This window comes from Trichosurus vulpecula, chromosome 5 (assembly GCF_011100635.1).
Source record: "Trichosurus vulpecula isolate mTriVul1 chromosome 5, mTriVul1.pri, whole genome shotgun sequence".
Lineage (NCBI taxonomy): Eukaryota > Metazoa > Chordata > Mammalia > Diprotodontia > Phalangeridae > Trichosurus > Trichosurus vulpecula.
Genome location: NC_050577.1, coordinates 133,654,468 through 133,667,110, shown reverse-complemented (window position 1 = coordinate 133,667,110; position 12,643 = coordinate 133,654,468). Strand labels below are relative to the sequence as shown.

The 12,643-nt window shown below is 33.3% G+C and overlaps 1 protein-coding gene across 1 annotated transcript in view; it reads right to left on the bottom strand.

The window, feature by feature from the left end:
- Window positions 1-3,427: 3,427 nt before the first annotated feature.
- The window catches only part of ASZ1 (ankyrin repeat, SAM and basic leucine zipper domain containing 1), a 107,017-nt gene continuing 97,801 nt past the window's right edge, over window positions 3,428-12,643 (bottom strand). The window contains exons 11-13 of the mRNA XM_036762102.1: window positions 11,738-11,843; window positions 10,486-10,599; window positions 3,428-4,121 (exon numbers count right to left, since the gene is read on the bottom strand). Coding sequence (XP_036617997.1) covers window positions 3,969-4,121; window positions 10,486-10,599; window positions 11,738-11,843 — 373 coding nt within the window. The 3' untranslated portion in view covers window positions 3,428-3,968. The remainder of the gene's footprint in view (window positions 4,122-10,485; window positions 10,600-11,737; window positions 11,844-12,643) is intronic.

Sequence of the window (12,643 nt, the reverse complement as noted above, 5' to 3'; positions counted from 1 at the left end):
GTATCTGCAGACTTGACACTAGGATTGAAAGACAACTCAAGTCTATCTATTAAGAAGCAAAGAGACTATATTCTGTCTGTGGAGGGACTACAAACAATGATGAAATAACCAATCTTTGAAATTATAGATGCAATCTCTTAAAAAAGATGTCTGAAACTTACTTTTATCAAAAGTTTCGGAATTTTAGTAGCTGAGTACAGATGCTAGGAAGCTTCTGGGCCTGGGATTCTATCTAGGATTTTTGAGTATTAGCTGCTCAGCATGTATTTTTATAGACACATATAAACACACAGATGCAAATATAGGTACATATATAACACCCTGCAAATTTTAAAGCATACATGCTAGCTAGTATTATTTTGTGCCAGTTAATAGAGGCATGTTAACAGAATAACTGAACAGCTACGGCTAACAAAGTATTGTCTGATAATATAAATATTGGTTTAATGAATATTCTTTCAAATACTGTATAATGAATGCTCATTCCATACATTAGACTGAATGCCCTGCTGAGATCCAAATGTTGGGAGGTGGGGAAAGGAGGAGGTAAAATAAAATTAGTTAGTTATTTATCAAGTCTTTTATGTGTATTAGCTAACTGGTGCTGAACTACATAGTGCTATTACTTTGCTTGAATGTATCACATACACTTCCCTCATTAAGAACCCCTCTCATTTTTTAATATAACTTTTTTTGCCTTTTTTTTTTGAAGGGGGAAGGCAAGTCAATTGGGGTTAAGTGACTTAGCCAAGGTCACACAGCTTCTCATTTTTTTTAAACCTCTTTTGTTTAAAGGTTTCCTATCAGCTTGACATACCTTTTTCCTCAATAAAGTCTCCACAGTTAACAATATTCTTGGAAATCCCGTCTTCTAATCGACCACTCACCCTCATATCACCAGCTTCTAGCCAACTTTCCCTTCCAGTGATCCATTTAAGGCAGGGACTTGTGTTAGTAAGCTGCTCTGGGGTGGATACATAACCAAGTATGCTGGAAAGAACAATTTGGGATTAAAGTACGGAAAAAAGATACAAGAAGATGATGGCAGGAATTAAGGGTTTTGAGAAAGTCAAAGAGAAGTCTTCTTATGTACCGAGAAAGAATTAAAAAGAAAAAAAAAGTTTGCTTTTGGTTAGAAATTATTAGTTTCTGAGAAAATGTTAGTTTTTAACAAATGTGACTTATTAAGGCAGTCATTGGTGACGAAAAAGTAAGGAAGCTATGAGGTGTGTTAGGTAAGCCTTTAAAGTGACATAAGTAAGGACACAGGCAAGCAGTTGTATTTCTAGTGATAGTGGAAGGTAACATTTTTGGCAGGCTGCTGAACTATTTTTTATCAAGTACATATGACGCTATAATCTCTCCACCTTACAGATAAGGCAGTTCAGAAAGTATATCAACATTTCTCTAATCAAAGGTAACAGAATCAAGAACTTAAAAGTTTCTATTATTGAGTACTGTCAAAGACATTAGGTTTTATTACTTTCAAGTACATAAAACTAACTGAAACTAGACTGATAGAACTCACTAAAAACTCTGGATTAGCTAGGGCTTAAAAAGACCTGTTCTAATAAATTTATAACAACTGATACTGGTACATCATTTTTAGGCTTGCAGATACCTCAAAATGAAATGAGACTTTTTTCTCAAGTATTTTAATCAGATCATATAATCAGAGCCAGAAGCTTCAAGTGTAATTATTATTTTATCTAATTTAACATAAATATTTGAGAAAAGACTTCACACTCACTTCAGAAGCCTTATTATCCTGAAGGTTTCTTAACATTATTAGTTTATTTTAGCCTATGAATAAATAATACATTAGAGGAAAATTAAATTTCAGCTCAATCCCTGTTCTATATTGCTAATGAATGCAACATTAGATGTGTCAGTAAGATTTTACTCTATCTTTTGTTGATGCTTAAAATATACAGTTGTTTCTCATTTACTGGGACAATTATGTTCCTGAAATGTTTTTAAGCAGAGATTAAGCATAGTAAGTGGAGATCCTTATCTAAAATCACCTTATGGTGAATACATTTTCGTAAAGCAAATTACCACAGTGCTTGCTTACCTTAAAATAGAACTGCAGTTTTGTTTTTCTTTTTTTAAATTATAAACATAAACACTACTGGTGTGTGAGAAACCTAATAAACTTAACTATTTACATTTCTCCAAGTAGTTTTCCGATCTTTGTTAATGTCCACACATTTTCAAATAGTTGTAATAATTGCGTTCATGCTATTTAATTTTTTAGAGCCAAAAGAAGAATGTAGCTAGTGAAAGAGATACTTCTCTATAAGATATATCTACTGGAAAAGGAAAATGATTCTGAGTAACAGGAAAACTTGTTTTTTACTAACCCTCTTCTCCTTATTGTTACAATTGGAAAAACTACATGCTGTATCTGTGTACACTTAAGATTAAGTCATTTTCCCTTAAAAGAGTCATAGGACTATGGTGTAGTGGAAAGAACAATGGATATGGAGCCAGAGGGCTTGAATTTTCTTGGCTCTGCTACTAGGCCAACTGTGATACCTTGGGCATGTCATTTAATGTCTCTGAGGATCAGATTTTTCCTCCAAAAAAACGCGGGAGTTGCATTAAATAATCTACAAGGCTCTAAATCCTATAACAATCTGCTATTACAGAGCTCTCAGCTCTAAATCCTATGACAATCTGCTATTAACAAATGATGATTGTTTTGTCTAAATTTTGTTTTTCTATCTCAAATCTAATCTATTTTCCAAGCCATTCAAGTCTAATTCAGTTTATGAAGGAGATGCTTCACTTTGCTAAAGAGCAAATGAGAAACAGCTAAAATCTCATCTCAGACACTGATTCATGGTGTGATCATTTGCTTTCACATGGTTGAACACGTTCTCAGAAATAGAATGATTAATCTGGCTCTATTGTTTCTGTAGAACTGACACACAGAAATCACTACTCATCATATCTCCTCACACTCTTATTTCTTGCTACAATTTCTTCCCTTCTCTTGTTTACCTTTCAAGCAGTTGCAGATCAACCACATCTGTTGTAAGCATGGCACTCAGCCAGAAGAAAATTAACTCCTATAGTCACTGTTAAGTTAGTCCTTTTCTTTTCCTTTTTGTTTGCCCATATCTCTTCTCCCTATCCCTAATCTTGAATGTGAGGGAAACCAAAATGGATACTGAATTAGTTTTCAACAAAATGACAAGAGAAATATAATAGTTAACATCCACTTTCATTATAAATCTAAAATAAAACCTTAAAAAACCTTATTAAGCATAAAATCACCTAATCATATTCACAGTTTGGCAAAATTACTATTTTACTAGCTATTACTTATGTAATTTGTTACCACTCTTTTATATTTTCCCATGTTTTGTTTCATAATTCTAAAAATGTTACATTTCGTTGGTACTTTTGTTAACACAGATTAGAATGCTTCAAAACCATTTTATTTTGCAAATTTTGTAAATGAGAATATTTTGTCTTAAGGCCCAATATAAAATTCCAAAGGAAAGTCTTACAAATGGAAAGACAGATTATAGACTAACAGAAAGCACTTTATATTTCTCTGAGACATATCAACATAAACACCTTAGCGAATATTTTCCAAATTATAGGGGAAAAATGTATTCCACATGGGCACAGTCTTTCATTTCTGTGCAAAACACACACATTAATATGGCAGATCAAAGACAAACTAGGTAAAACTTTATTTGAAGGTGATGAATAATCATATAAGATATTCAAATGAATTTAAAAAAAATCACAGAATTACCTGTTAATTGTATCTTGATCAAAATTAACAAATTAGATTTATAAATCTGACAGAAAAAAAATCTGTAAAGAAACATGAGTAACCTTTTTCTGAAATGTTTCTCAAAGTGTTTGAGAGTATAGAATAACATAAATGGTAGTTCTCAACTCTCTTCCAAAGGCTTGACTATACACATTGCTCAAAATAAGACTCAACATCAGCTTTTCTGAAAAGTTAACTTGAAAATGAAGAGGAGAAACCCAAATCCGCATACTGTAAATGTTGCCCTCTTCAAAAATCTGCTATTCCAGGTAGAATATGTTTCAACAGGCAGTACACGACAGGGATCATTTTTCTGGTCATTTTGCAACTAATATTTGTTATGAGAAAAGAAACAGAAATTAGTGAACTAAAACACAGAAATTTTTAGAAGAAGACATTTGATATCGGATACCCCAAGGCTGAGTACAGCTCATCTAACCCAGTCTTCTTCAAAAGGTGGTGGTGTTTTTTGTTTCGTATCTGACTAAAAGTGGCATTACAGTAATAGATTCTTCCACATAAATACAAATAACAAAGAAAGCTTTGCTATTCTTAAGGAAGACTTTGAATGAAGATAAATGCCTTAAAAAAACTTCTGACTAACTCTCAATAATATCCCATTATGAAGAAATGCATCAATAGTATATTAGAGATAAATAATTTAATATATAATTGTATCCTAAGTTTCATTTCAAATTGGTTAGAAAACTGAGGTGTGGCTTGAAAAGCTTACCTATTAGGAATGCTGTCTGATAGACACTATATCGCCTTCTCTTTAATTAAACATCAATGATATACAGGACAATATACAATTACAAAATATTTCTACAGAAAATTTGTACTCTGAAATTTACCCAAGAGTTGTTAAAATTAGGTATTTAAACCTTGTTTTTAATTTAAAAATTTTAATGGCTGCTTTAACACCTCTTTGGAAAAAACTTACTTTGCCCAACTTCGCCAAAACCCCTCAAACAAATTCCATGTTGAGGATCCCACATTAACAAACAAAACATAAAATTAAAGATATTTAAAAGATAAAAAAGAGTCAGGCACTTTTATAGAGTGATATTTGCTGGAAACATCCTGTGCTGGATTGGTGCTATAAATACTTTCAACTTAGCAGAAATAACTACTTGTAAAATCTACAGTGTAAATATTTAAGGAAAGAAGTCTGCAAAATTAATTTTAAGTTACAGTTGAATAAAGGACTTCAATGCCAATCACATTAATACTATATTCTTAGCTTAACTTCCACATGGCTTCATTCAGTAACAGATTCCTTTTTGACACTGATGCTCCATTTACTGAATCCTGGGATGGTCATTCCTTTTACTAACCAATTACTTAAATGACCCTTTCTGACAAGAGCCTGTCATTGTGTTGGTTTGAAAGTGAGTGATGTGGTGTTAACGTCTAGCCTTGACCTCTCCCCTACCCTCTTTCTTTGTCCTCTGTACACTTATCTCTGATAACTCATACCTTCCTGAAAAAAGTACTCACTAGTCATTATTAGTATCTTCTGCACTATAACAAGAACAGTGGCACAGTCCTCAAATCTTATGGCCTTGACACTCCCCCAAATCAAAATCTCATCATGACCACTTGTTTTGAGAAAGGCACAGATATGCTTCTAGGCAATGACCCAAGATATTGGTTCTGTAACTTATTTTAAATGTTTTTGCCCCCCTTCCACCCACCCCATGGTATCATATAGATCCACAAAATATTTGCTCATTTCATGGACGTAAATGTATTAAAATCGGACTTTATGAAAAAAAAAATAGGACCCTGAGCGAGCCAGGGAAAGCAGAAAATTTCTGAGTGACTCAGAATTTGAAAAAATGAATATTTACATCCCTGATTGTATTATAATCACTGTGTTTTGGAGTCTTAGCTCCTTAAGTAATGGTTCAAAATGTTTTTCATCTAGTAATCACATTCTCCTCACTCCAAAGTGTCAAAATCCTCCAAGGGGGAAAAAATCGGCTTTCATTTCATTTGGAGGGGCTACTGCCAAATATATTAGGAGCTCTACAGTTTTGCTCTTTTCATGGCAATTACTTGAAGCCAGTGTTACAGAAAAGGAAGTATGGAGTATATGAACTTAAAGAGATTTAAGAATCAAAACATGGTGGTTACATACATATGTGATCTGAGGCCCTTCCAGATTTAGTTCTATGATCTATATGTAGTTCACAATTCAAAAATGACACTAATCAGGTATACAGTGGCTTTACATGAACAGGTTCTACTAAGCACTCTAAATTTATTTTTAGACCCCAAGTTTGAAAAATATCTTTAAAATAAACACAACTTCAGAAGCTATTCTCCTTTGCTTCTCTGTACCTGAAGTGGCTTGGCTAGTTCTATAAATCTCGATTATGGTGACATCAAGCTTAAGCTCTGTCCATGAATAACTGGAAGATATTTCCTTTCCTAAGATGTTCTCTGCCTCTGCCTGCTAGGAAAGTAAGTTTTTGTACGGAATTTGTAGCATATGGATCTACTAGTCTTTTGTGCTTTTTTTTTTGAGAAGAGTTATTTTGTACAAAATTTATTGGCATTTACTTAAATAGAGAAGTTATTACTATGCATGCCTTTGGGTCCCACTCCCAAATCTTTCTTAAGTACTGAGGTAAACTTGAGTTTTCAAAAATCTATGTCAGTGAAGTGCTTGCTTTTTATCAGGTTTTACCATGCTGGAAAGCTTTTTAGTGAGGTCCTGAGAGCCAATTAATATCTAATTTGGGGGACAGGCCTAGCCAAGTTTGAATCAGCTTATTACCAATAGTCTGGCTACAAGGTGATGATTCTTTGGCCTCAGGAATCCATAAAATTGTATAATTTCAGAAATTAGAGAAAAAATACAAAGTAGCTTTCAGTTTTATATAGGACCTCTTTTGCTTCTGGTATGAAGATAAAAAAGTAACAGGAAAGCAGACATTGGGTTCTATGAATAATGGTTTCTGAATCTTTTATAGACATTAACTGCTGGTACTATAAATGTGAGATATTTTGTCCAATGAAAAAAGAGGGCCTCAATCGCATCCATTTTTAGATACTTGCTAAGAATACCACCTAGTTCTCTAGGTTTTTGTGAAGATAAAATGAGATAACATATTTAAAATCCTTTGTAAACCTTAAAATTGTCTGTAAATGCTAGCCATTATTAAGATTATTGCTATAAATGAAATAAGAGGAAGTTAGAGCTAATTGGAAAATAGATCATGATCCTTCAAAGAGGAAAGTAAAGGAGTCAGTGGAATTGGTTTGATGATATTTCTAAAGGCAGCAAGAAGCACCATTTCATTGGATAGTTAATTGTATTATTCTGCAGTGCTCAAGATGAATATTTATGAAGCAGACAAACTTTGTCATCCCAAACCACCATGAAGAGAACTAACATGGCAAAAGCTTTTTAGGTGATGAGAAGGTACAGAAACTCTATGAAGGCTATAAGAAGACAGTCTAAATTGAAATGACATGTACTTTAATGCTTGGTGACTCTAATGCAAAGGTGAGTACAGGGAATGATAGTGAAAATTATGTTGGAAAATATGGTTCAAGAGAAAGAAATGAGAGGCTAGAAGTTTGTAAGACTATGCAGTAGCCTCTCACCTCTAATCATGAATACTGTCTTCATAAATAAAGTATGCACTGGGCATGTTGAACACCAAATAATGTTTCCCCCAAATTAAAGTAATTGTATTCCAATACACAAAAAATGACTGGTTATAGATGTGGGAGTCATTTTTACTTCATCTGTCTATGCACAGTCCAGTTCTGACCTTGTTATAGGCAAACAACAAAGTTAACATAAAATTAGAAAAAGAACTAAAAATAAGTAGATGTGGCATTAAAGTCAAGCAACTCTAACCTAGCCTATTTAAAAAAATAAAAATTAACAGATGTTACCATTTTCTAAAGAAACTTAAATGATATAAAGCAATTGCTCCAGAAAGGAGATCAAAAGAGATTAGAACCTGCTTCAATGTGACCTTCTTGCCAGGAGGAGAAAGATGGAAGACAAGGGTAATACTGGTGTAGAATGTAAACTTGTTTGAAAAATCTTATGGAGGATGGTGGAAGATAATAAGCAGAGTCATCTCATAAAACAGAAACAGTCAAAGGAAAAACAAGTTTATAGGAAGCTTGTTAAGAGACCCAACAAGTAAAATTAACTTGAGTGCATTTAAGGATGAAATTAGAAGGGCAAGAAAATATGAAAAATTTAAAGTATCTGTAAAGATTTTTATAACAGACCCCTTACTAGCAATACAACGGTTCCATTATATTTGAATTCTTAACATAAAAGGCTTGGATTTCAAATATAAGGAAGGAGACATGAAACTGAGGGAAAAAAAGATAAGATGGGTAGCTGGATTAACCGAGATCTGTGCTAGAGGTGATCCAAATAAGTTCATGGGATCAAGATATAAAAAAGAAGCATTAAAAATTCCAAAATAACCACCTCCTTCTAAATAACCAAAAATAGAGTGAATAAGAAAATATCAGTAACTACCAACCCACAGGCCTAATTCCTGTCTCTGTAATACCCAAGAAGGTTCTGAGGACCAGTTGGTGATAGAGTAAGAAGAGAATGGGCAGGCTCTTGCAAACAATATTCCAAAGCAGAACATAACTTTACACTCACCTGCCCAACAGAAAGGTGAAGTGAATATATGATTCTATTGTGCTCATTATTCGTTGACTATAAAAATGTATTTGATTTGGTAGAGCAAAATGCTACTTTACAACAAAATGTCTCTCATACATGTTATCTGTTGTTACTTCTTTTAATTAATCTCGATAAAGGGGCATTTTGCTCTACTAAATCAAATCCTTTTTTATAGTTAACAAAGAATAAGCATGATAGAGTCATGTATTCATTTTTGTGAACTGTTTGAGAGTAGCTCTGATGTTGAATATAAAATTTCTCGAAAGAAGTAACAGAGGTAAATTTGATGACCACTTTTTTGCCAAACATGGTGTAAGATAAATAGATAAGATTCTCCCAAAGATGTCTGCCCACTTTCACAAATGATATACAATTCACAGTCCAAGTAGAAGAGGGTTTCTCTAGAGATGGGGAGTTATACCAGATGCTCCAGTTTTCAGAGGACATTATACTGTATAGATAAGCCCCAGAAAACTGCAGAGCCCTCTAAATGAGATTATTCATTACTCAAAAAAACAACCTGACATAATTATATAGGAAAAAACAAGATGAATGAATGTGAATCATATTTTCTAAACTATGATAGGTAAATAGATACACAACTCATAGTCCATCAGTACATATATCTTACATCAACACTGTGGTTATGAACTAGTCCCAGAACAGAACACGAAGAAGAAAAGAAGCTGTGCTGTGTTTGGAAAACTGGACAGTGCTTTTAATAACCTCAAGCTGCTCCCTGAAACAAAGACCCATAATATCAAAATTCTTCCTGTGATGCTGTATGATAGTCATGGAAGAATGATCTCAGAAGAATTCATGGTGAGGGCCACCCAAAGAGCAAACTAGAGGTACATGGTAGGGATGAGAATGATGAAACATATTACTGTTGAGGAGTTGGGGGAAAATGGAATTAAGCAGAATACAGGATGCCCTCAGAGAGATTTACAACTAGAAAATAAGGTGAACCAATTATGTAGCAAGTGCAAGAGATAATCTATGAAAAGCCTTCACATGCCTTTGCTATTCATGGAATATCAAAAGATCCAGACAAAGATTCCTTAACTAGTGAATGGATTGTAGAGAATTTAGAGGATGACAAGAACAAGAGTCACAAAAAATGAGATGGTGTGAATGGATTTAAATCTCCACTATGAGAGGAAGTAACTACATGAATGAGATGACATATGCAGTGAGGTATTACTATGCATCACTATTTTCCTCCCTAAGTTGCGCTCTGGAGTTTCTCTACCATGTACCAGAAACGTCTTCATCCTGAATGCTTACTCCAGCACTGAAATTCACACATTAGAAGTAACCTTCATCCAGTCGCCTTTCTTTCTGACTGGATGGATCCTATCAGATACTTCATTTAAGGAAGGTGCCAGAGCCTCATTCCTTTCCAGGATGCACTCCAGACTTTCTCTACTATGCCTCTGCACTGGGTACCTTGTTTCTAACCTCTCCGTTACAGCTTCCTTTTGTGGGTTGGCTTCCCCCATTAGAAGGGAAGCTCCTTCAAGGCAGACTGTTTTTCTGCTTGAATCTGTATCCCCAGAGCTTAGCACAGCGCCTGGCACACAGTAAGCACTTAATAAATGCTTGCTGACTGACTGATTTGGGTTGACTGCAAACCAGGAAGTGATAAAGTGGTTTGGAGTTGCTGTGGGTTAGTACATATTTTAGGGCAATTAACTTTTTGGAACCTACATTAAAGATTATCTTATTTTTGTCTTAACTACATAAAATAACAAGTATATTTTACTTTATACAACAAACATACTCCTAAAAATATTTATGTATATCAAATTTATATAATAATCACTAAAAAGTTGATAGTTTATCCTAGAAATGAGATAAGGGAAAAATCCTGTAATGACACAGATTGTCATTTACTAAATTTTTTCTTTTCCAAGAAACTAAATTTTCATATATCCAGTCCTCTTAAAGCAAAAAACACATATACCTGTATTCAGGGCAACCTAAATTGTCATTTTACAATGCAAATACATACCTTTTGAATTAAATCTTTTAGTTTACAGACTTCTTCACTCAGATCTTCAACATTACAAACCAAATTTTCACAAACTGATGTAAACCTTTGGGAAGATCCCCATTCTAGTACTATCTGTTAGGATGGCCAAAATGCATATTTTAGAGAATGGAAAACAACTGTTACCATCTATATACATACAAATAAACACATTTCTTAAAATAAACAATACATGATATAGGGAATTTCCACATGAAGACTCTCTATCAATATTGGCCAGTACCTTCCTTGCAACTTAATCTTAGAGAGCTGTCTAGAGCAGAGTGTCAAACTCTGCAAAACAGTACTATGTGAATTAGATTAAAATGTAATTGGAAATGTTTTACAAAATAAATAAAAATAAAACAAAACATAATGTTAATTTCTGGTTTTCTAAGTCAATACGTGGCCTTTAGGGATCCAACATATTTGAGTTTGACAGTACTAGTCTAGAACACTGAGAGATTAGGTGACTAGTCCATGGTCACAAAGACAGTTACTTTGTTCATAATGAACAGAGACAATGAAACATAATCAAAGTATAGAAAAAAGAAATTAATTTTTAAATACAGAATTAAAGTAACCTTTTGAATATAATAAGTTCATTTTATGCATGGGCATATAAAGCACATCTGTATCTAGATACACATTTTCATCAAACCATCCTATAAAAACATAAACAAAAACTGTAAGCTTTTTCATGCTAGAATTAGGCATCATATATAAATATCCCAGAGAAGTCATGACATTTTAAACTGAAAACAAAAACTGATGAAACCTATGACTAGACAAACTACAAGGTTATCCACTGTCACAGGTTTCCACTAAATGGTTTCCTATTTTAAAATTGTGATCATTTCTAAATATAGGTTTTTTGAAAATTTCTAATGAAAGATCATTTGTAACATTAAACACAATGTTTTGTTTCAACTTTCACTTGGACTTTGTTTTAAACAATTAAATTCTCAATCAGGAAATAAAAAGTAGTTTAATCATTAATCACTTTGTTCAAAATTTAGTCTAGGTAAGTATCTTTTTTAAAAGTTGGAACATATGAGTATTTTAGGTTGGTTAGTAGGAACAGAATAGAACATTTTTAGCAGATTATTGAGAATATATCTCATATAATTATGGGGATTTACATAATTTCACTAAATCACTGTTTTTTCATTTATAATTATTTTAAATACTGTTGACCATTTGTTTCCATTTAATGACATCTATTGCTGATTACCTTATGAGAATTTACTGGTAACTGGTTAATTATGTTCTGCACTGCTGCAGTTAAATGACCACATTGTTTGTTTAATTTCAGCAGAAAATTGAGGAACTCATCACCACTATACAGGAAAAAAAGAGAACAAAATAAGAATTACTTGAAAAACTAAGTTATTTTATTTGTCAGTTCAACAATTTGATTCAATACATTATAACTGCTATTGCGTGGGAATAAAAAATTATAAGATGACTTCCTTTGTAGAGCTTGCCATATAACAGGGAAATAATCACATATGTAAAAATAACCATAATACAAAACAATAAATGTTATCAAAAGATACAGAATAAGAAAGGGTGACATTATTACCTTATGGCAAGAGGGCTTCATGAAAAAGGTGACATGTATTTGGGGCTTTCAAGGACAGGCTCAATTTGAATAGCTAGAGGTGGAAAGAGAGATTACAATCCAGGCACAGGGACAACACAAGCAAAGACGTAAGAACTGGAAAGTGGGAAAGGTGAATAATGAATGCAGTTTTATTGAAACCTAGGATATATATAGGAGATATGTTATGAGATAAAGCTGGAAGGGCAGGGTGGTACCATATGTAGGGACTAGAATGTCAGCAAGACCTTTGTATTTTATTTGAAAAACAGCAAGAATCATTCAAGAACTTTGGGCAAAGGAGTGACATGACAGATTTATGGAAAATTAGATTAATCTATCAGTGAAATGAGCAAGTTGTAATGAGAGCTTGTACTAGTGTAATAACAGAGAGAGCACCAAAAATAGATAAGAACGATACTGATGAAGTAGAATTGAGGGTAGTCACTTACATGGAGAAAGTGAGAGAAAAGGAAGACTCAGAGATAAGACCAAGAATTTAAACATAGGAGATTGGGTGAAGGAAACAACATTTAC